Source organism: Sesamum indicum, linkage group LG4 (assembly GCF_000512975.1).
Source record: "Sesamum indicum cultivar Zhongzhi No. 13 linkage group LG4, S_indicum_v1.0, whole genome shotgun sequence".
NCBI lineage: Eukaryota > Viridiplantae > Streptophyta > Magnoliopsida > Lamiales > Pedaliaceae > Sesamum > Sesamum indicum.
The window spans coordinates 10,658,960-10,683,879 of record NC_026148.1 but is presented as its reverse complement, the minus strand read 5'-3'; the positions used below and the strand labels follow the sequence as shown (position 1 = coordinate 10,683,879).

The following is a 24,920-nucleotide window of genomic DNA, read 5'->3' as shown; positions in this document are numbered from 1 at the left end:
GCAACAAAAAATCAAAACGAGCGTAAATGAAAACATTCAAACTTTCACAATCTTTATTGTTCAACAAAAATGATTAAGGGGTTCTTGATGCTTACCATTCTCATGGTTCTGAGATAGGCTTTTGTTGCGTTTTCAGCAGACCAGCAAGCCATTTTTCTTACAACTTCTTTCTATTTTTCGTTAAATCTCGAGAGAAGTAGTTTACTCTTATGCTTTGTTTTGTGAAGGTGATTTGCCTAACTATTGGAACTCTTTATATATATAGAAGCAGGCATTGGGACCTGCTGGTTCCATGTGGGACTCTGTCTATCCAACTGGCCATGCTACAATAACCAATAAAATAACCCATGAAACATCAATTATTTATACCAAGTGGTCTTTCCCCTAAGTTGTGGTAAATTATTGATCGAAAAGTTTAATTACTACACTGTCGAACCATGTAGTATAAGACTTTATTACATGAACCATTACGTCTATTCTACCGTCAGTTAAAACTGTTAATTAAGCTAGTGGGCTGATATTTAAACTACAACTTGAAGCAACATAACAAGTACTCAGTTGTACAATCGAAGGACGGTGTGAGCTTCCTGGATGCTACAGCAAGAATTATCGTTTAACACGAAATAATTATCTTAATCTGACACACGTTGAAAATTCAGCATATCCTTGAAGTTTCTGCGTCTTAGCTGTAATGTTGTACCTCAGAGGGACAGTTGAAGCTTATGATATTAGACAATAACGATAATTAACAACGCATTAGCTCTAACACGGAGTCTTAATGTCAACGCAGGCAAATTTATTTGTACAAGAATGCTCCGAAACTAAGTGCTAATACAAACCAGGACCGGTTTTCCCAGCATTTTGAGGCATTCTTAATTCGGACATGGTTGCCTATATTATATGCTGAGAGAATTCTTTTACTAGAGTGTAACTAATAATTCAATTTATGTAACCGGCACTGTCTGAAGGAACAGACAGGGTCGTGGTTTCCACTGCCTCCGGCCGGCCCAACACAGATCCAGATCAGATCAAGTTGTTTCCTCCTCAAACACATCAACAACAGAACATCAACAGCATGCATAAGTTTTCTGTCTCTTGGTCTTTGCTGTATTTCATGAGGTCCCATCTGTCTGATTCTGCTGAACAGATCATGCAAACAATCAACCACAAGCACGTTAAACGGGTTAGACAAGCACGGTGGGTGGACAAACGCTGTTTGATTGGTCGATGTTGCCGTATGGGGAAGCAGGTCTCAGAAGATGAATCTATGCAGACCATGCCTAGATTGGACTGCTATGTTAGAGCCATTATCTTGGCATAGACTTGGACAGGCCCCAACATGAATGGGCATGCACATGCATAATTGATGCGTTTTTCTGAGATGAAATTTTGATCGAATCTGTGTAGCCACACGTGCGGTTCAACGCTGCAGTTCACATGGCTGAGGAAGAGATAAGAATCTTAGCATTCGTGGCCACATTTATTACTCAAAATCTTCAATGTACAGAATTATTTGATGTAATGTTTATGTCTTGTTAGCTAAAGTTTTTAGAGAAAGGAATAAGAGATATTATTACAAGAGAAATGCCTACTTGTAAACCAGCTTAATTTGCATAGATTTGTGATTGTGGAACGTTAAAACTATCACTTAATAATTTGTCATTAGTACTATATTTTTTTGTTGTGGATTATTCTAGGGATTGGGTAATATCTGGACGATTTTTTGAGAAAATAATACTTCATGGAGGTTGGCCGGGTTCACTTTTGTGATAAATGTCTAGAATGTCAATAGTTCGAACCTAATTAATGAGAACGTCAAACTCACCACTTTAAGTGTATGTATTATGGGTTGACGTAGGTAGTTTGTAATGCTTGATTCAACGGGATAATACAAATTAATAGCACAAAAAATTTGTTGTGTGGTAAAAAATAAAAAATAAAAAATCTAGGAAGAAGAAGAATAAGTAGCAAGTGGATCAAAATTAAGCCAAAGGAATTATAAAACTAAACCATCTTAGATATGAGATTAGACGTTTGATTAAGACATATTTTGTTTTCTAATTGACAACAATCTTGGAAGTTCAAGATTTTAGGTGGGATATATGTACATGTCAAAAATTTTAGTTTAAATTGGTTTCATCATATCTAAATCAATAGAAAATTCGTATTGAAATGAAGTTTGGTCGAATCAAATTAATTATAGAGCAAGCGAAGTATACTTGCTATGTGATTAGTTACTTTTTCAGAACTATATATCAATTATAGTATTGCACTTGCCATATAATTAGTTCAAATTCAGCGATTCCAATCTGAGTCCCCTGATCCAACAGCGTTTGAATAAGAATTTTTTGAGAATAGGGTAATGCCATACAGAACTTTCTTCAAAAGAAGCAATAGATGGCTACAAGTTTGACATCAGCAAAAATATGCTTGAATATTGGTCTTCTAGCATAGTGCATCATATCATGGTCAGTTCACCAACAATAATCCAATCTGCATACAAAAAAGTCCACCTCAACAGTCATCGTTTATAATCAAACTCCGTGGTACAAAACTCATTTTTCTTGCCACGAAATCTGATAGAACACTTCAAAGTACCATATATAAGTTCATTAAATACAAATTCTTACTGATATTTCCCAAAATTTTTCTTAAAAAAAAACTTAAATCATATCTATATTTCCACCAAAATTTCGCCTTAACGTACTCAAGAACACGTGCGTTCCGTGTCTTAACTTGAACCGTATCAAGAAAAACAACATTGTACGCAAGAACTCCTTGCTCACTGATGATTACAGAATAAATACATTTTTCACCAGTTTCTCACACTGATTGGAAACTCAAAACTTTAACAATACACACTCTCTCTATATATTACAATGCATGTATTTACAATTAAGATTCATCTTCACATTCTACACATACAAAACTCATCACTCTCAGCCACAAGATCAAACCTCATGCTTCAAATGCCTTTCCTTAAGAATCTCTAACTCTGAAAACATGCTCTTCACCTGTATATTTATCCACTTTCACAACCCACCGGCTCCTGATCTTCCCCGGACCACCGCCACGCCTACCGTTCTCCGCTTTTACAGCTACTCGGCTGACCAGAAGCCCCTCCCCTATTGGGAGCAAATGTGCATCAAATCCCCGGCAGCTCCACGACCCCATCTGAAAAGCGTTATACCCCAAAACGACGCCTTTCGTCCCAACTCCTTCAGCCATTTTAAGTATTCTTTCACAGTTCTTGATTCTACAATCGACCACTACACAATCAGCTTCATTGTACTCACTTGCAACAAGATTCTCAGCATTCCCAATGACAAACTCAATATCATCAGCACTTTCTGACATAGTTTCTTTTGATAGTTGGAGCTCATTAGCGCCAGAGACAATGCACACGACTCTTCCGCCCGTCTGGTGAGCTGCAGCCACCAGAGCCAAGGCAGTGGAGTCTGCAGCATCGGCACATGCCACGACTATCAAACGTGCGTTCTTGCCGGCCACAAGGGCTGATATGAACTCTGCTGCATCCGGCTCCTTTGCTCTTTTTGCCTGCATAAGTGTGATCAAAAGATTAGTCGACATAAGTCTTCCAGCAATACAAAAAGTTCACATCTACGCATAATTCACCATTTTCATTGCTCCGAGATAGGCATTGGTAGCATTTTCTGCAGACCAGCCAGCCATTCTTTCTTCTTCTATCTATATTTGGTGTTACGTTGAAGTATGATGCATTGCAATAAATAGCGTAGAGGAAGATGGAAAAGGACAAATAAATATTCCCAACTGCTAAGTATTTACTGCCATGAACAACTATTGTGAACTCTTAGAAGGGAAATTTGGAGTTATTCAGTGGGAAATTCTTTATATAAATTAGGTCTGGTGCAACTAAACCAATCACATAATAAATGTGATAAGATTGATCATTTTTTTAACTGTATGCCAATCACACTACAGTGTATTATATTTGTCATGTAATTAATTTAAATCCAACCAAACTTGATTCGGGTAAGAAATTCCTATTCAAGTAAATTTCTAGAAAAAATTCTTATCCAAACCTTACAGCAAGTATGGTATACTTATCATGCGAATGGTCACTTTTTTTGCTCTGTATACCAATCACACAATAAATTTATTATATTTGTCATATAATTGGTTAGAGTTGGTCCGAATTAGAATTTTTCTTAATTTCTAGATGTTCAATTTGGACTTTGGGGCTCAAAGGGTATCTCTGATTCAACTTGATTATGAGAAAATTATTATAATTCTGATGAACGTATACGAAATTGGAATATTCAGACATCTAAGTACAAAAAACTGACAATTAAAAAATTTTCATACCACGACATTATTGTTTTCAGCTATTCTTCGGACAGAAATTAAAGAAAAAATACGCGCAAAGCACGCGTACATTTTTAGTACGGTCAAGCCTAATTATGTTCGAGGTATAGCTTAATTTTCAATTTATGATATGGTTGTTAAGCCAAATATGAAAGCAAGATCACGAAGGTTTGGTGCATGTGAATACATAATTATGTACATGATTAGGTTAATATATAAAGAAAGCGTATTTTAATTGTTTGTTTATTTCTTCTTGGGTATAATAAATCGAAAGGTGCAGTAGCATCAATCATCTCGTCAAGAATGATTACTTTTGTTTTCGAATAATAGACTTACAGAAATATTATACTATGAGTTTGTTGAGAACCTCGCAACGGCACATATATTAAGCGGTTTATATGTAGTATCGTCAAACGCTTTTACAACAAAGATTTTTGTGGGTGTTGCAGATGCTTCGGACACTGAGTGTATCGTTTAGTGACACATACACTTATGCCGTATATATGTCAAAATTCAATTCGTGGGCACAAGACACTAAATATAGTATTGTGTAAATTTTGAAACGAGTTTGAACTTGTACTATTGGTGTAGTAATATTCGACCTTCATTGTTAGATACCAATATTGTATTGTAGCTGTGATTTCGTGGGAAATGAGAAAAGATTATGATCTACGGATCAAAGATTTGGTTAGTATAAAATGGAGGTGGTGATGTCTAAGCTACCCCATGTAAGATTCCCCTGTTTTCTTGTCTTGTTCCAGTGATGTGGGGGAGATATATTTTTGGATGAATTTCGTAATAGTTGTTTTATAGGATACTGTCTCTGGAACTGAGGGATAAAATGGGAGAAAAAGCATAGAAAAGACAAGGTAGGGTATGTGTGGGATTGTGGATAAAATGTTAGGGTACGTAGTACTTGTAAGAAACAGGACAGCATGGGCTGAGCCACCCTACGGATAGGCCATTTCATGTACGCATTCATGTACCTCTGCTTCTCACACCTTCATGTGACCCTTATTCATAACTTGGTCCCGCTTCCTTGTCTACGTCTACCCATTCATGTTTTAAAACCTGACAGTTGATTCAATTCAAAAATTGATTGGATTAAGGGTCACTGATTCAATTGTCCGATCTATCGAGATGAACTTGTGTTATAAAAAATAATATATAAAAATATTGTAAAATGATAAAAAAGTATGCAAATATAAATACTTTTTTAAAGTTTATTAATGTAGGAATTTAAAGTATTTCAAAATTTGATAGTAAAATCCGTTATTAAAATTTTTAGGTCAAAAAATAAAAATAGAAGAATTACATATATAACAAAAATAACAAACTATTTAGCATTATAATTAATTCATAACTAAATTTATTGCCAACAAATAAATAGCATCCCCCATTCTTAAAATAATATATAAATCTTTCTATTGATTATATTTCATGTAGCAACTTAGGTAATCATAGGAGATAAAAGTCTAATTGAATTATAGGCTTAATGTGTTTGTCCATTTATTGATATATAATTGAAATCATTATTACAATATGGTTGTTGATATTTTTCTCAATTTTTTTATGAAATGTCAGGAATTCAATTTCAAATTGTACCAAATTTTAAAGTCATGAACCGACCGATTCACTTGATTCGGGACCGGATCAACATGGTCATTGATTCAACTGTTTGTTCGAACAGTTGTTAAAAAATAGAATAATTTTGAAACTAGTTCGATTTTATAGATTGAATTGAATAATTTTATGGATTGAGTGATTGTTGAACTAGGTTCTGCTGAATTTTAAAACATTAGTACCCATGCTTTTTTTTAAAAAAATATATATCATAGAGCGTATAACTTTTGTCTTGGAATGTTTAAGAAAAGGCAGTATTCATAATTGTTTGTTAAATACATACACTCCCCAAATTCAAATATAAGAGTCCTCTTATAAAATATCTTGAGTCCAAACCAGGATATTCGTAATTTTGGCAAGAGGAGGAGTCTGAGTGAAGCCCAAATGCCCAATCTTTATTTTATTACACACCAAAAAATACGACATGGTAATACAACTTTGCACTAAAAATTTGAATCCCATCAACTTTGGTCAACAAAAATTTGATGCTATGAGCCCATGATCCTTTCTTGGCCTCCCCGACAGTGGGCCTGATGCACAGCAAGACCCCGAAGCCACACCCACTCTCTCCTTAGCTTCCATGTCGTACCACAATGACGAAGACGACTGATTCCCAAACCTGTGCAGCGTCATCGTTGCTGCCTCCATCTCTCTCTCTCTCCCACCCTTAATCAGGCAGAAATGCTGCACCACTCTCTTGAAATTCGGCACGTAATTAAAGTAAAAAAAATATAAAGAATCGTCCCCAATTGTTGAAATGATGGAAATTTGTGACGATTGGCGGTCCGTCATGATGATATTTATTCGTGTTTGATCGACGGTCGAAATGATAAAACTTCCTGATTTTTCTCTCAAAGACGATCAAAACGGTGGGTGGCCAGTCCCGTAATTTTAAACGGATCAAAAGTTATGCCTGTTTGAAACTCCACCGTCAAATCACACAATCAAAGAGCTAAACCTTTGACTCAAACACTAAAAAAATGCATCCATCTTTTGTTCTATATCATTATTGTTTGTGGTGAAAATAATTATTCGATAATTTTAACGGAAATAATGTTTATGGTGAAAACAATTAGGGTAAATTACAACTACCATTCCTGAGTTTAACATAATTACTAATACCTTATTGTTTGAAAAATTATAAATACTCCTTCAAATAAAAAGTAAATGTGTAGCTCCTAGACGGTGAAATGAAAATTACTATTATGTTCTTATTGATTATTTTAAAATTTAAAAAAATATTAAAATTTTTTAGGCTGGGTAAAATAAATAATTTATAGAAAATATTAGTTCATAAAAATATTTTAAAAAATTATAAAATGTATATATAATTATATTTTATAATTCAAAATGGTATTTTATTCAGTTCACTACAAAAATTGAATAAAATCCTAACAAAATGAGATCATTTCTTGTATTCCTTAACATATTATACAGTGACTACTTACTAAAATGAGTTATCGAACTACAATTATAACATTAATTATTTACTTAATCCCATTAAAAAATAATAACGCATAACATTTATTTCATAATTAATCCGAACACAACAAGACAAATATATATTTGTAATGTGAAAATAATATATCTTTTGTAGAATATTTATTCAATAGCTTTTAACAGGCATTATACGTGCTAATTAGGATTTTATCCGATTCATTGATGGCCTTAAGATTTTGAGAAAAGAAATTATCACAAAAAGAAAAAAGGTAAAAGATATAGGGAAAAAAAAATAATTTTAGGCAGGACAAGTAAGGTCACTTTCTTGCTTGCGACCTAACAATGTAACTTTTACTTTTCAATAATGCTCCAATTATTGAAGCGTCTGATTTTATTTTCAAAATTCAATTTTCAGTTTTATATTATTTAAATTTTTATAAATTTGTTTGTTTGGTCTAATTCCATTAAAAATGACCATTATCAATGAAAATTTACATAATCCATCGAAAATATACGTTTCAAATCACATTTTTAGACCTCATCGTTGTACAGAAAAAGAGATTATGATATAAATGTTATTATGTCATGTTGACGTAAATAATATTATACCATTTTTTACACTTATAAACTTAAATTAGATCTACAGTCCAAATATATTTTCATTTTTCCCATAAAAACTAATAAAAATCAAAATTGTTGATGGGTTTAGGGTGAGAATCAAAATTGTTAAAGCTAAGAACACACCTTTGATATGTTCTCAATGCCCTTTTGGAACCCTAAAAAGGGGATGTGGTCACCTCAAAAACAATTTTCTTTTCTTTTTTTTTTTTTGTTTCGTTTTTCACATGTTAAATAATATTTCTCAATTATGATGGTGCTATAATTATGGCCGTCATGTGTCTGACACTGTACAAATTCAAAATGACAGTGTAGTATTAATACAATTAGAACCGTCAATTCATCAAACAGTTTCCACTAAATTTGAGTTTCATATGTTTATCTTCATATCTATTCATGCTACATCTCTTAATCTGTTATAATTACTAATTAGTTCATTTGCTCTTAGTATTTTGCTACTCATGTTCCAGTATGTGCTAAGGAAAAAACAAAGAATAATTACATTGTTTTTTCTTAAAATTTGGTATAAGTACACATAAATTTTGTGATCTGAAAAATTACACTTAATACCCTTAAGATATGCTTTTATCTAATAAAGAGGTCCTTCGTTTAGACAAATTTATCGATTAGTTTTCACAAAAAAAAAAAAGAATGAAAATTGATATTTATTTTCGATTGACTTATTAATTACTAACTTATTGCAAGTCAAACTAATTTGTTCTGACTAAATTAAATCCTCAAAAGCATTAACGAGTGAAGATGCATAAGGGTATTTTTGTCATAAAAAAATTTGTTTGACCTGTAATAAGTGAATTTGGGATAAATATGAACTTTCATCCAGTTTTTGTATTAATGTTAGCAAACTCGGTGAATTTCGACTAACAAATGAACTTATTTATTAGACGAAAGCAAATATTAGAGTTTTAGATATAATTTTTTAAATTATAAAAACTTTAAGGAAAGTATCAGTGTAATTATAATAAATAATATAAAGGTAATGAAACCAAAACAGAAGAACATAGTTGAAAGAAAAACATATACAACGTAGATACTACAACCATATTTCCAAACAAAAAGCAAAAATATTAGTTGAAGACAGCCAAAAATGAAGTATGAATTCATCAACCACATGTTCTCACAAATTCAATGAATTTTGATGGACAGTCGAGACTGGGTAGCTGTGGATGCTATCAGCCCATACTCCTTTCTGGGCTTCCCCAACAATGGGTCTGATGCACTCCCAAACCAGGGTGTTGCACTTAGGCCCACTTCCCATTCCCAGCTGCCACACCCTGTCACCTTTCTTAACTCTTTCCTTAGCTTCCATGTAAGAAAGCTCATACCACAATGAAGAGGACGACTGATTTCCAAACCTGTGCAGCGTCATTAGTGCTGGCTCCATCTCCCTCTCCCCCAGCCTCAATCCCTTCCCTATCTCCCGAATCACCGGCTTGCCCGATGTCGGTAGGCAGAAGTGCTGCACCACCCTCTTAAAATTCGGCACGTAAATTTCTGTTGACTTGTTCAAGTACTTCTTCTTGAAGATCGACAAAGCGTATAGTATCATTTCTGTGTACGGCAAGAATTTTGACCCCAGTACTGCAATGTTCGCCCGGAGGGTTTCTCCGGCCACCTACAAGACGGAAGATGTTTAATTTTAGTACGTACCATTTTTGGAAATGAGTCAAAGATTTGCATGGAGGCTTTTGATGAATAAATCATAAAAATAGATGAGTGCTGTGCAATCAAATGCCAAGATTATAATTAACCTGCAATAAGTCCCTCCTGAGTGTAACTCCAGTGACTCCATCAGAATCCTCCTCCCGGATGGCTGAGTAGTATCCCTTATCATCAAATGCTCTTTGGCTCCTGTGAGTGTAAAGCAGCTTATACTTGGCTGTTTTCTTCGCTTCTCTTTTGTTAGTGACAAGAATTGCTGCCGCCCCCATGCGGAAAAGGCAGTTGAGAACCATCATGGGCTGCTCTTTTCCAGGGTACCAGCCCGTCGACAGGATTTCGGTGCTGAGGATCAGCGCATTGGAGTTTTTGTGCGTTTTGAATATGTTTTGAGCCATGTCAATGGCCAGTGCACTCGCGCTGCACCCCATTCCACTGATTGTGAAGCTCCTGATATCTTCTCTCATGGAGTATTTGTTGACTATAATGGAAGAAAGCGAGGGGGCAGGGCAGAAGCCGCTGCAGTTAACGATGAGGATGTCGATTTCTTGTGGCGAAGTGTTGGTTTTGGATAAAAGGTCTTCAACTACAGGGAAGAGGACCATGTGGGCTTCTTTGAGGGCTTCTTGGTGGCCTGATTTTGGTGGGATGTAGTGTATGGCTGGTGGGATATAGGTCTGCTCGCCTTGGCCTGAATGTTTGAGGACTTTAGCCATGAAGGCTACGCTTTCTTCGTCAAGAAAATCAAGCATCCGGGCATGTTCGATGTAGGTCGAAAATGGTACCCTGCAGAAGTTTGGAGGTTTAAAGCATGAAAAATCGACCAAGTATACGGTTGATGGGGTGGAAACGTAGCGTTTCGCAACGACGAAAAGAAGGAAACATGATGCAGCAAGAAAATGGTAGATGGGATCTCTTTTCTGGATGATGAATAAAGATTGTAAAAAGAAGAAGATGACAAGAAGTGATAAGTTGATGAGTTGAGTGAACAAAGAGACCATTTGGGCTAGTAGAAGCTTGTCTGAAATGGCTGTGTTGCTGTTTCGGGACATCGTGTTTGAAGGCAATAATGCTGTTGAGTTTTTCTCTAGTTGTTTCTTGTTGTATCGATGCAATTGATAAATGTGTGTGGTGTTCATGAATTTATATACATAATTGATAATAAAGTAGAAAATGAAATAGTATTTTCGACTCAAATATTTCTAAGTGACTGGTGGGGATTTAGCAGTTGGGAGGGTTTTAAGTTTTTAACTCCATCAAGCTGTAGTGGATGTTCTTGAAATGTCAATAACAACAAGTTGAAGAGCTGACCACATGTCCCCCAAGTCAATATCATATCCACGTATGGAAGATTGCGTGCAGTGGTTTGGAGTCTGTAGAGTCAACTTTGGATTTCTTGATTGGTACAGTATTATTAATTGCTGGCAGGGGAGATGAGTTAATGCTCATGTGGAATTATAATATTTATGTGATTCATCTCTAATTTTAAAAATTTCCAAAAGCTACTTTTAACATTGTATATGTAGTTCTAAATTTATGTATTTTATGTTTTGGTGGTATCGACTCGAGCTCGATTTAATATAAGATGTGATAAATACTTGGATTTGTTAACTTTTTTATTATAATCGCACTGAATCGTATAATTCAATAAAGTTGGACCATCTCAGCCTAATTACATTTTTTATTAGCTTTGCTAGTATATCGAAATCTACCTTCATATAAGCTTATTGATTTAAGCAGTGGAGGACTATGATCTGAATTTTTCTAGTATGGCTTGCACTAGAAAAAAAGAAATAATTATTGACTGCAATTTTAACAGGTATGGATTAAAAACCATGAAACCATGGAAAATAATTTTTATTAATAATGGTTAAATAAAATCAATACAAAAATATAGATTTTTTATCAAGAAAAAATTATTTTCCATGACTACGAACCCATAGTAAAAATATTTGTCATAACTTTTAGCCATAACAAATGTTTTAACTGCCCTCGCAGATACTACGGCCAACAATAATTGGATGATCGTGGTCAATAGCTATTAGATACAACTAATTTATTTTAACTATGATAATTAGCGACGATTGAAAGTGCCTTTTTTGTAGTATTGTTAGTATATGTGAATTCAGAATATCCCCAAAATTGAAGTAAAAGGACACTAAATATGTGACTTAAATTCGAACTTTGAATCAATTGGAATCAATCTTCCGTTGATATTCTTCTTAGGACAAGTTCTTGATGCAACGACCTTCAAAATTATGGATTAAATGTAATTTTCGTTCTATATCTTTTATATTTTTTAGTATCTTAGTCATTTATTTTTGAGATAATTACACTCCCCTTTCTCGATGTTTTGTATAATTATACGCAGGTTTCTTGTAATTTAAAAAATTACATTTAACACTCTTAAAGTTTGTTTTTGGTTGTCTAACAAATAGGTTCATCAATTAGTCAAAATTCGTCGAATTTGTTGATATTAAAAAAAGCATTATAAGAAAATATATATTAATCCACGATTGACTTATTACTTACTTATTGTAGGTCAAATAAATCTTTTCATGCACAAATTATCTTTGTACAACTTTACACGTTAATACATATGAAGGATATATTTTTACCGTTATATGGATAGTTTAATACGAAAAAAATTATTTGACTTGTAACAAGTCAGTCATCCGTCAATGGAGGGTAAATATCAATTCTCATTCAATTTTTTTTGTTAATATTAGTAAATTCGATAAATTTTGATTACGGGGAGATTTATTTGTGATATGGAAGCAAACTTCAGAGGTGTTAGATGTAATTTTTCAAACTACAGAGGGTCTATGTGTAATTACATCAAACTTTAGGAGAGAGGAGTGTAATTATCCCTTTATCTTTTTTTTTTTTATGATAACAAATAGGTCCTATAACTTTTTAATTTTTCGAGATTATTGCCCTTCAGTCCGTAGGAGCTTGCAAATATTGTAAAAAAAAAACATGTACCAACACCTGTTTTTTCTAGTTTGGGACTTCTGTTCCCATTGATGATCAATTTAATGGACCAAGATCGAGAAAAGTTAAAAATTATAAGACCTATTTGCTACTCTATAAAGATAAAAGACTAAAACGCCAAAACGTAAAAGATACAAAACAAAAAAAATTCTTCCATGCAGGCCGAAATTGTTCAATTGAACAAATGACCCAAACTGAAAAAGCACGTCCTGAGTACATGCTTTTTTTCCGGCTACATCAGCAAACTCCGACAATAGAAGAATCAAAATTGTAAAAAAAATAAAAGAATTACAAGACTTATTTGCTCTTCCAAAAAGATAAAAAAAAGTTAAGACATTAAAATGCAAAACAAAAAATTGTATTTAATTCCACAAACAAGAGGACTTTCCTGTTTGGGAAAATACATATAAGAATAATTACATTTACACCTCCTAATTTATGATCTATATATATTAAATGGACGTATATATAATTATCTAAAAAATAAAAATAATTCATATAAATAAATCATAAGTCAACTAGTATAAATGTAATTATCCCTGTATTAAGCATAGTACATGCATTGCTCATCTTACCATGCAAGTTAAATTAATCGATGCTTAAATAAAATAAAAATGATTTATGCTCAAAATCATGTAAATCATATGATGTGATTGATTCAAACACATCATTATTGTAAATACCCAAAAGATGAAGGAGCTAGATAAGCAATTAATAGGGCATTGTCAACTTTGATATTTGAATGACCATTTTTATTTATAGGTTCTTGACTGAAGGAAATTCGTGTGGACCCCATGAATACAACGACTCCTCTGTGACATATATGTTCAAATGGATATCACTTATCACCTTACACGATGGCTATCAAGTTGCTACTACACATGATGTCCAGTACACGTACCCACACAGGATTAAATGATGTCCTAATTAATACATGTAGTATGTATATATATAGTGGTTATAAATACAAGCAAGTGGGTTTGAAATAATGGTTCCGAGGCATCGTGAAAGACCAAACCCCTCAGTGCCCATATTAGATATCTTTTTTCCATCACCTTAGTAGTTTCTACTTAATGCTCATGGATCGTCGTTCAGTGGTAAGATTGAAATTTCACAATCAATTCAATTTTTATGAATATTAATATATTTTTGTCTACTAAATTTTATGAGAGTACGGTGATAATGCTATGCCAAATTTTGACGGTGTCTTGTCAAGTACCAAGCATTTAAGGGGGAATTTTATTTTTGAATAGAACCAATCATACAGTAAAACTAATATACTTATCGTGTGATTGGTTATTCTTTTTAAAATGTACATTGATTACACACAAATGTATTATACTTATTATACAATTTGGTTCTAATATGCCAAGACTCGATATCGTCTATAATTTTCGGTTGAACGGGATTCTTTTTTTTTTTTTTCCTTTTATAGTTGAATGGGAAATTTGGGCAAATTGATTTTAATAAATTAGGAGAAATTCTAATTGAAGTCAATTTTAATCGAACTTGAACGAATTATATATATTCAGTGTGTGACTGTATAATTTGGAAAATATGACTCATTACACAATAAGTGTATCATATTTATTTTATAATTGATTTGATTGAACCAAACTAAATTTGAGTAAGTCAAGTTATGTTCCCTGTAGCTCTGACGCTCATTTACTGCACTTTGTTTCGGTTAGGTAAGCAAATGGCAAGAAAATTTAAGAAACGCGTACAAGATAAATAAACTTTTAAATTTTGTCTTTCATTTTTCTTTTATTTTATTTTTATCAATTAAATTCATAAATTGAAGTCTCCGAATTTTCAGAAAAAAGCGAACACACCCAAGTTGGGATGATTGTCTAGTTTTATAATAATCTTTCATTCTATTGTATTTTATTGAGTTAAATTTTAATATTTATAATATAATATTATTTTTATAAAAAATAAAAATAAAAAAAAAGTTAGAGTTAAAAAAAATAAAGCGACACGCGATACACGCAAACATATATAATTATGAGTTTATAAAAATATGAAAGTTTGTGAGGAAAAAAAATGTGAAAAAATAAGGTGACAAAGAAATATGGAGTAGTAAGTGGGAGAAAATTATAAAATTATTAAAAAAATTAAAATTATTTTTATTAATAAGATAAAATTTGAAAGATAAATAGTACGGATAATCATATCGTTGGACACACAGAGGCACAAAGTTGACGGCGCATCAGAAAAGGCAGCAAATTGGGTCACTCGACACTAACGTCAAAGCCCATCTGTTGCCAGCCAATGGGCCCAAGTCTCGGCCCAAAGACTTTCGGTAGTCTGTACAAACTTTTTTATTTTAAATTTTTTTTGATGATTTACAGAAAAATTTAAAATTCACAACATAATAAAAAATATTGCCCAAAAATATTATTTTTTAAAGTGCACAGAGAAAAAGACTAATATACCAAATACCATTATTTCCAAATTCAAATATACACACAATTTGCAGAGTGTATCTATTTATCTCTCTATTTACACAAAATAAAATAAGACTGCTAAAAATAAATTTAAACAATATGGATATTATTTTTAAACGTTTTCCCCCCACTAAATACTAAGAAATGATTCCACCAGATCTTACCATCGCTCCCTAAATGGAATTTGCTTGTGCCCGGTATTGGTACACTCAATCTACTGTATTTTCAGTCACACTACGAACAAAAAAATATTAAGATTTGTATATATTATAAATAGTTAAAATTTTGAAAAAAAATAATATTATCTATCACGTCATGAATATAAAAATTTGGATTTTGACTATGATCAATGGATATTTTTTATAATTTTAATATGAGAAAAACTTTGACGTTACTTATAGAAAAAAAATTGATTAATTTAGTATTTTTTATTTTTAAAAATAATAATTAATTATAAAAAAATATATTTTTCTAGTACGACAGCCAACACTTGTCCCGTACAAACTTTTGGGCCAATCAGAAAAAAAACCCTTTGTCCATAAATAGCCCAAATAAAACACACAAAGTGTTAAGGCCACCCCGTGACTCATTACACCCTACATTCTGCAACATACACTATAGGAACCTTACACTTGTAACTTATGATATAATCAAACAAAAACTCCAATCACATACCCCCACACCCAATCCCCTCCTTCCATTCGCTACACAAAGAATCTTCCCCCCACATTTCTTGTTTTGATCCCTTTGCACCCTTAAATATCCCAATCAACTTTGTTAGTGCAATTATGGCTCAACCCCACTACTCTTTTCACATTCCCACATTGCTTGTGCTATTCTTCTTCCAACTACCCTTCTCATGGAGTGCTCAAGTTCAAGTAGTCACCCCTCCCTTGCCCATTCTTCCCCTACCATCATACTCCCAATTGAAATGGCAACAAAGGGAGATCATAATGTTCCTCCATTTTGGTGTGAATACTTTTACGGACTCTGAATGGGGTACTGGCAGGGAAAATCCGTCTATTTTTTACCCGACGGGCCTTGATACTGCTCAATGGGCTGATGCTGCTGCTGGAGCTGGTGTGTCGTTGATGATCCTCACTGCCAAGCATCATGATGGGTTCTGCCTGTGGCCATCAAAATACACCGATCACTCTGTGGCTCGGAGTCCTTGGAAGAAAGGACACGGTGATGTGGTTCAGGAGTTTATTGATGCAGTGAGGGCCCGAGGGCTCGATGCAGGCTTATACCTTTCACCGTGGGATCGTCATGATCCTAGATATGGTCATGTTAAGTTGTACAATGAGTACTATTTGGCTCAATTGCAAGAACTTCTTACTAGGTAAGCTCATTACTAGATTTGATCAAGGTCACGAAAATATTAAAAGATCTCCTTTACTTTAGCTTTTAAAAAATTGAAATTTATTTAGTAATTTGTCCGAATTTTCCATCCTATTAATTTTCAAATAAAATGCAATGAAATGAGGATTGTAGAATCTGAAATTAATCCAAAATTATATATTTTTAACATTTTATTACGATGTTCACCCACATTAGTTCTATATTTGCTTAGATGTGACAGTTGCACAATGTACTACTACCACTGCAAAAGAATCATTCTTTTTTTCATTTTTTAATGAAATTAAATAAAATTATTAAATTACAGATATTTGAATAATATTTGGTTGCAGATATGGAGATGTTAGAGAGGTATGGTTCGATGGAGCAAAGGGTCCAAACGCACCAAACATGACCTATTACTTCAACGACTGGTTTTCAATGGTGAAGGAATTGCAGAGTGCTATTAATATATTCTCGGACGCCGGACCGGATGTCCGGTGGGTCGGAAACGAGAAGGGATACGCCGGGACCACGTGTTGGTCCACCATCAATGCCACGTCTCTATCAATTGGCAACGGCAGTATCATTGAGTAAGTAGCATAGTCTTCGTACCCTATTATGCAATCATATACTTCAATAATTATTCGAATAATTAAAAAGAATATGTAATCATTCTAATAACTAATAAAAGAGAGAGAGAGAGAGAGGGAAAAAGTAAGTTTAGGCAGGACAAGTAAGGTCACTTTCTTGGTTGGCGCATTCACAATGTAACTTTCAGTTGTGAGTAATGGTGCAGTTATCTCAACAGTGGTGACCCAAAAGGGACCAATTGGGTACCGGCAGAATGCGATGTTTCCATCAGGAAAGGCTGGTTTTGGCACAAATCACAAGCACCAAAGAAGCTGACTCAACTACTAGAGATTTACTACAAATCCGTGGGCCGAAACTGTGTGTTACTCCTCAACGTGCCGCCCAACTCCACCGGTTTGGTATCCGAATCCGATGTCCAAAGGTTGAAACAATTCAGAGGAGCAATCGACACCATTTTCTCCACAAATTTGGCAGAAAAATGTTGGGTTGAAGCGAGTAGCCAACGAGGGGGTGAGAACGGAGGAGGCTTCGGGCCTAAAAACGTGCTGGACGACGACCACTTGTGGACGTACTGGGCTCCAAGTGAGGATGAGAAAGAAAATTACTGGATTGAATTCAGAACGAGGACTAAAAGAATTACGTTCAACGTGGTGAGGATCCAAGAAGCGATCGGATTAGGACAGAGAATTAAGAAACACGAAATTTACGTAGACGGGGTTAGGGTTGCAAAGGGAACCACAATAGGGTATAAGAGGCTTCATAGGTTGGAAATGGGAATAGTTGATGGGTTTAGTGTGAGAATAAAAATTGTCAAGTCAAAGGGCATACCTTTGATATCTTCTGTCGGCCTCCATTTTGATCCCTTTTGGAATCCTAATTAAATTAGATTGCCATTTTTCTGCATCTTTGTAGGGCTCATGCTCTTCTCATTAGGCTGTTTTCAATCATGTGAATTAAAGTCATTATGCCAAGAGTGTGAGCTACAACTTGGTAAACACTTGTATTTATTTATTTATCTTTTCTGTCTAAATGGTGAAAATATTGACTTTTGGTGTCGAATAATAAATATTTTGTTTAATAATAGCTGACATATGTAGTGTATCACTGTAATTATGTAATTAAGATATGCATCACAACTTGTACACGTACCAAAGGTTGATATAATGAAACCGAACATTTACCATTCTTAGCGTAGCTAAGTAGCAACGCTCACGGAAAAAGTAGACATAGTGTTTGTGCATTGTGTTCAGTGGCTGGTCCTGAAACTAGGACGAAGATGGAGGCCTCCATCGATCTGCAGTGTTAGCATGGTTCGGTAATGTACCGGCCGGTTTTCATCAGCCAATGTGAATGAGAAGGCACTCAGCAGCACAGATGCAAAAACTTTCATCTGCCTGTAAGCAAACTCTTTTCCTAGACAGATTCTTGGCCCTGCCTGCATTGTCGGGCAAACGGCTTCTTTTCAGTCTTGATATTTTTCATAAGACAACTTAGGGATGAGTGAAAGGAGAATTTTACCTGAAAGGCTGTGAATTTAAAGGAGCTTTCTTGCTGAAACACTCCGTTTTCGTTGAGCCAACGGTCAGGCCGGAACTCCTCTGCATCTTCACCCCATAATGATTTCATCCTGCCCATTGAGTACGGCACATATGCCACCAAATTCCCTTTCTTCACACTGAATCCATCTGGGAATGTGTCATCAGCAAAACACACTTTTCCGTCCTGGAACATAGGAGACAACACACACAAACATCAACTTATGCTACAAGAGTGTGCTTGTTATGTACGCTTGCTGAAATTTCAAGTCATTGATATGTTATTACCGATGGAACTGCCGGATACAGTCTGAGAGTTTCGCTCAGAGCGGCATGGAGATACTGCATTTTGTCCAGTGCTTCCTCAGTAATACTCTCTACTATCTCATCGACACTCGAGTATTCTCCAAGCTTTGCTGCCTCCCGCACTTCTGTGACAATCTTTTCTTGTATGTGAGGGTGTTTGCACATCATGTAGAAAAACCAGGAAAGTGTGCTGGCTGTTGTGTCTTTCCCGGCAATTATAAAACTTAGTATTATGTCCTTCAAGTACTTGGGATCTGTCTCATTCATTTCAAGAAACCTCGAAAGAATGTCTCCTTTATTCACCTATCATCCACACATACTTGAGTACACCTTTGTTCTTGTCATATCCCACACACACACACACAAAGTTTAGTTTGATAAACTCACTGTTAGATTTTCATTCGGTTTGCTTATCTGTTCAATCTTGCTTTGAATGACCTTGTAAACAAATCCATCCACGATCTTCATGCATTTCTTCAATGTGGCCTCTGATCCAATATTAAGGAACTTCTTGATAGGCCAGGTCATATCGACATATCTGAAACAGGTCATTTCACTTGCTTCATCGAAAGCCTTGGAAAATTGGGAGCCCTCATTTGTTCCGCGCATGCTGTCCAGATCAACACCGAGAACAACCTTGAAAACTGAATCCAATGCAGATTTCATGAACAAATCCTGCAAAATGGAGAAACAGAACTTTAAAGTCCAAGAGTGATTGTTTTCTTCTGATTTTTCCTTTTCTAGAACTCAAAAGCTTACTTACTTGAATTTCTATTGCCTGATCTGAGGTCACAGCTGCTGACACTATACGAGCAAGCTTAGCTGCATTAGTCTTGAAGACACCATTGCTAAATTCCCTGAGATTTCTGGTGGAGAATTCGTAACTGGACATCTTTCTTTGATGTCTCCACCTTTCACCATCGACTGTAAAGATCCCGTCCCCCAAAAGACCTTCCAAGATGTCGTGGTGGAACGACCCCTGCAAAGCTCAATTTTCAGATACATTAGAAGTTGAAAGAGTCGAGATACGTCCATTTTCAACCAACACAATCCCAAGATTTATTAGTAAGACCAGTTCATGATGCTTTGTGCCTTTCCAGTTGAAAACTTATCATCATATTAACATGTTCAAATGAAACATCAAGCTCATGTTACTACTGTCTCAGCTTCAAATCATGTCAAAAGTAATACCCAAATGTTTTAATCCACACCACAAGTTATCAATCGAACATAGTTCTCCTAAAATGTCTTAATATTGAAGCTACACTTCATATCTCCAACTTATTATTAAGTCCTCTACAATCTACGCTAACATAGTTCGGGCCCAGAACCTAAATACAAAACTATATATGTACTGCTCTAAATTCTAGGAGGATTCATATAACCAAGAGTGATGTAGGGTGCATCTTATGAAGTCTTGCACAATATATCTATGATCTTCAGACAAATTCTGGATTTTGTTTTGTTTATTAGGGTAAATTTCATATTACCCCTGATATATTCAAAAGGTTCAAATAAATCCCGTAAAGAAAAAACCGTATAACCCCTGTACTTTTAAAAAATGTGCACAACAGACAAGATTTCCATAAGCTACAAATCATGTCTTTTTCCAGGTAGTAATCAAGAATCGCATAAAATCGTACCTTTCCGTAGTTCGCGAAATTCGTCTTGAGGAAGTACTCAACATTTGCAGGATCGGAAGTGTAAATTTCAACGTTGTCAAGATAGAGAATTCTGAAAGTGGAGTTCTTGCGGGTGAGATTAGTCAGATAATCATAAATCTGTCCGAAATTAAACAGCAGATGAAATATAGTGCCCCTGACAGGATGGTATTTTCTCTTCTCCTTCTTGGCTGACAATCCTATCACCATCCGGACCACAAAAACTGCAAGAATTGCAACTGCAACTGAGAGTAACATGGGATTACCCAAAACATCCATCACCAACCCAATCTTCACGGCTATCTCAAGAAAATATTTCTAAGTAGTTGATTTCTTGGAGAGGGACTAAGACAACACTTTGTGTGTGTGTGTGTGTGTGTGTAAAGAATCTAGCAGGTGTTGACTCGAAAGACCCATTCCTTTTTTCTTCTACTGCTAAAGCAGATGGAAAATGATATAAAAGGACTGGTGTGGAGGAGTGGCCGTGAAAGTGCTAAAGACCAAGAATGAAACCATCAGCTCCCAAACTTGTATAGGCGCCAAGCTGCTTCGGTATATTTTGATTGCCGTCTCACTTACAACGTGGCTTCGAATCCTTTGCTTGACGATGCTAAATGTACGTCTTTATCTCTATTGATTATTCATATAACTAAATATTAATTTTTTGAAACAATAAGTTAACTGTTTCAAATTCTTACCAAAGCATTCCATAACGTGAAACATATATCCTAACTTGATCTGTTAATTCTCATATATATAGGTAAATTCTAGTATGCTATGATAACAAACGAGATATATATAAGAATTCTGACCGACACAAACAATACATATATCAATCTCCACTAACAAATTTGTAGGGTCTCATGCCTGCCTTTCTATTTTCATAAGGAAAAAAATGCTAGCTTATATTTATGTATTGCAAATTGTTGTAAAATTAAACTTAGTTTACAATGATAAAATCAGGTAATATTTTGATAATAGATGTTAATAATACTTAAGTCCGTGGCAGCCCAATTTTTCCAATTGTTGCTGTCACGCCAATTTTGACCAAATGAAGTCTTCTCTTTTGTAATAATAATTAAAAGGAGGGAAAAAGGGAAAAAAGAAAAAGGGATGAGTGGAAAACATAGAAACAAAATGATGGGCTTTGCAACTTGCAAGTGGAATCCAGTTTTTTCGAGTAAAAAATATGGGCATTACTAGAAATTTTAACCCAAATTCAACTTAATTAAGTTTGATTAATTATAACATTAGCCATCCTTTTTAAATTATACATTAAATATATAATAAATATAATTTACTAATCAAGCTAAAATCTTCACCAATCCCACTTGTGGTCTACCTTTTCACATAAAATATCACATGAACCATTTGTCTTTTTACTATCTTTCAATTTCATGAGTTTGCTCCAATTAACATCAATTATAAGATAAGTATAATATATCCACGAATTCAAAACAAAATAAAATTGATCAATCACAATGTGAATATAATTAATTCAATTCTATTGGTCCAAACCTGATAGAATGTTTTACACACGAACTAAGCATATGTGGAAATTATTCATCTATTGCGGCTAATAAATCCACTCAAAAGATAAAAAAAAAAAGGGCTATTATCCTTGAACTAGTAAGTACACCAAACATCTGCATAGTTGCGTACACTTGCACCATAATCACACTGTAAATTATATTTTGTAATCTGAATTATACTTATTTTTATACTTTATTTTTTAATTTTTTTTATATTAAATTACCATCTTAACTTATTAAAATTTGTACTTTATAGACCATTTTCGGCCGAAAGAATATTACATACCTTGTACATGTGATATTTAAGAGCAATGTAGGTGCCGTTTTTCAGACATGTGCATTGTATTTGATGTATTTTCAACAAAACAATCGACCGGAAAACATTTATATATGACAAGCTGTAAATTTCGTAAAGTTGAGATAGTAAGTTGACAAAAAAAAAAATATAAAAACGAGCATAGTTCGAGCGGGAAAGTGTAATTTACCGAAATCAAAACCATCCCATGAAAATATACATTTTTATTTCAGATTTTTATGCCTGTTTGGGGGATTGGAGTGGAAAAGTATCAAACAAACAATTATTCATTTGTAGGTTGGAAAATTGAGGTTTACCATAGCAAAAACACTACAGAAAACCTTCCACTCCTCGTCCCGCCTGTACTTCTCTGTACATGTCAAGGGCCTCTTGCATGACTTTAGCCTGAGCGAGTACTTGGGCTCTCTTCTTACCTGAAGGATGAGTTGCAAGATAATCTTGCAGTGCCGAATCACCAACGACTCTGCCTAGCTTCTCGTATACCTGTGGAGCAAATCGTGGATCGTAGCCGGCAGAGGCGACCAGCAGCAGTCCAATGTAGTCTGCTTCCATCTCCATCCTGGAAAGTTGGAAAAAGAAATTGAAATGAAGTTGGATTGTCGCATTCAGGGATGAAAATTTCGGAACATATTATTCCTCTAATCACTTCTGCCATTTGTGGGCTGATGCAGATTGGCTTTGAAGTTGTGAAGTTACAGATAACAGGTAAAGGTAAAATTCAAACTAAAACATGAGCTTCTGCAAGATTCATAAGACCGAGTGTGCACTGTTAACGTCTAATAAGAGGTGATGTTGGGACGATTCTGACAAAAAACTTGCCAGTCTTTCGGCTGTTGAGGCACCCTGTTGCCTTACCGGACAAATTCAATTTGTGCTTTACTCAAAGAGAAGAGAACAAAATGAGGGGAGATAAAGAGGAAAAGGCACGCAAACAGCACAACAACATTTCGCCATCTTCACCTCTCATATTTAGTAGGGCTCTACATTTTCCAAACCGAAGAAAAGTCGTGTCAGGATTCATCAGATCAACATTCTATATCGTTCAGAGTGATGGAAAAAAGACTTAAGTCGGAATAGATGGAATAAGAAGTGAAGTAAAATGAGGGCAAACACCAGATGGATATTTTGTTGTCCACATCCAATTCACTTACAGATACTAATTAGAAGCAGAGTGAAAATTCTATACTTCCATGACTAAAAGGAAATACACAACATAAATCAAAAGATGAACAACATAATCATCCACACCAATGAAAGATAGCTTGACACTACCTAAGCAGCACAAATATGACAGAACAGAATTTGTCCATAAAGAAGAATATACAACATAATATACCTTCGAGAAAAAGGAAGCCGCAGGAAGAGATGAGACATTGTGTTGACGATATCAGGCATAAAAAACTGGTAAAGAATCAACTGTAAGATTGTCAACCACAGGTTTTTCGAAATTTGTTCTGCAGAGTGTCTTGCCACAGCATGACCAACCTATCAAAGGGACGGGCGCAATGCAAATTTAATCTTCCATATAATCAATAACACATATCCAAGAATCATATGCCACAAACCTATGAAACTAGCAGGTGCATAAATTATCAACACACCTCATGCCCAATAATTGTTGCAATCTCGGCATCCGCTTTGAAATGATCAAGCAATCCAGTGAAAACAACAATCTTACCACCAGGCAAACAGAAGGCATTAATCACAGGCTCATTAACCACAACGACCTCCCACTTCAAACCCTCCAAATGCTCAGTCTGGGATGCCCTCCCCAGTTCTTGGCCCTTTTTCCTACTCTCTTGAACCCACTGATCATCAAGAATCTCTCCCTCCTTATGCCACTTATCCTCACTCTGCCATTTCTCATCCTCAGAAACTCTATCACTCAATGCCCTCATTGTCTCATGTGCATCAGCCTCATGAGGAAAACCAGCACTTTCAGGAGAGTACCTGATATCATTCCACACCTGCTCATTTCTTAACCCTTTCTGCAGAGCATCAATTATGTCCTGTGCTATACTCTGAACCCTAATGCTATCTGGATGAAGTGGGGGCAATATTTTCCCTTTGAACTGCGCTTTAATCTGCTTAAACTGAGACTCTCCAAGTTCTTTTTCGTAGTTCCTGGACAAAAGAACAAAATGGGATCTCTTTGTATAAGGTACAGTCTCCAGATTCCCGAAGTATACAGTGATTACAACCCCAGACCCCACCAAAACTACAACAAGAACATTTTTTGGGTCCTGAAACCACCGCCTGTATCCCCTGGGCTTGAAGTGGTAAACTCGCTGTCTGTCGACATAGTAAAACCTCTTCGCCCCATCAAGAAAAGGGCTCTTCCGTTGAATTTGCTTGAGACCATTATCCAAAGAAGAGTTCTTGAAGATCTGTTGTGAAATTTCAGAAACTCTTGGCCGGCTAAAATTGGGTTGTAGAGGACGCCTGCAAAAATTGGTTCTTGAAATAGATTCCTGAATGGGGTTTCTGGGCAC

The 24,920-nt window shown here is 35.0% G+C and overlaps 6 protein-coding genes across 6 annotated transcripts in view; 1 reads left to right on the top strand and 5 right to left on the bottom strand.

The window, feature by feature from the left end:
• LOC105160726 overlaps positions 1 to 167 on the bottom strand; it is a 1,168-nt gene extending 1,001 nt beyond the window's left edge. The window contains exons 1-2 of the mRNA XM_011078206.2: positions 92 to 167; positions 1 to 12 (exon numbers count right to left, since the gene is read on the bottom strand). The exon at positions 1 to 12 is cut by the window's left edge and continues 1,001 nt beyond it. Coding sequence (XP_011076508.1) covers positions 1 to 12; positions 92 to 152 — 73 coding nt within the window. The 5' untranslated portion in view covers positions 153 to 167. The remainder of the gene's footprint in view (positions 13 to 91) is intronic.
• On the bottom strand, positions 2,783 to 3,760 carry LOC105160569. The gene is made up of 2 exons (XM_011078006.2): positions 3,637 to 3,760; positions 2,783 to 3,558 (listed from the first exon to the last, which is right to left on the bottom strand). Exons 1-2 carry the CDS (start codon positions 3,691 to 3,693, stop codon positions 2,980 to 2,982), a joined length of 636 nt encoding a protein of 211 aa, XP_011076308.1. The 5' UTR covers positions 3,694 to 3,760; the 3' UTR covers positions 2,783 to 2,979.
• On the bottom strand, positions 9,027 to 10,904 carry LOC105160568 (3-ketoacyl-CoA synthase 5-like). The gene is made up of 2 exons (XM_011078004.2): positions 9,798 to 10,904; positions 9,027 to 9,661 (listed from the first exon to the last, which is right to left on the bottom strand). The coding sequence occupies exons 1-2, from the start codon at positions 10,842 to 10,844 to the stop codon at positions 9,164 to 9,166; spliced, it is 1,545 nt and encodes a 514-aa protein (XP_011076306.2). The 5' UTR covers positions 10,845 to 10,904; the 3' UTR covers positions 9,027 to 9,163.
• LOC105160567 (alpha-L-fucosidase 1) lies at positions 15,803 to 17,983 on the top strand. Its single transcript, XM_011078002.2, has 3 exons — positions 15,803 to 16,488; positions 16,838 to 17,077; positions 17,284 to 17,983. The coding sequence occupies exons 1-3, from the start codon at positions 15,935 to 15,937 to the stop codon at positions 17,957 to 17,959; spliced, it is 1,470 nt and encodes a 489-aa protein (XP_011076304.1). The 5' UTR covers positions 15,803 to 15,934; the 3' UTR covers positions 17,960 to 17,983.
• On the bottom strand, positions 18,180 to 21,255 carry LOC105160566 (cytochrome P450 704C1). Its single transcript, XM_011078001.2, has 6 exons — positions 20,563 to 21,255; positions 19,683 to 19,898; positions 19,307 to 19,594; positions 18,902 to 19,222; positions 18,597 to 18,800; positions 18,180 to 18,513 (listed from the first exon to the last, which is right to left on the bottom strand). Exons 1-6 carry the CDS (start codon positions 20,857 to 20,859, stop codon positions 18,325 to 18,327), a joined length of 1,515 nt encoding a protein of 504 aa, XP_011076303.1. The 5' UTR covers positions 20,860 to 21,255; the 3' UTR covers positions 18,180 to 18,324.
• LOC105160725 (mitochondrial metalloendopeptidase OMA1-like) lies at positions 22,578 to 24,920 on the bottom strand (the record flags this gene model as incomplete). The annotated part of the gene is given in 3 exon segments (XM_011078205.2): positions 22,578 to 22,987; positions 23,765 to 23,913; positions 24,030 to 24,920. Coding segments are annotated over 3 exon segments (1,290 nt in total), but the record flags the coding sequence as incomplete, so codon positions are not given.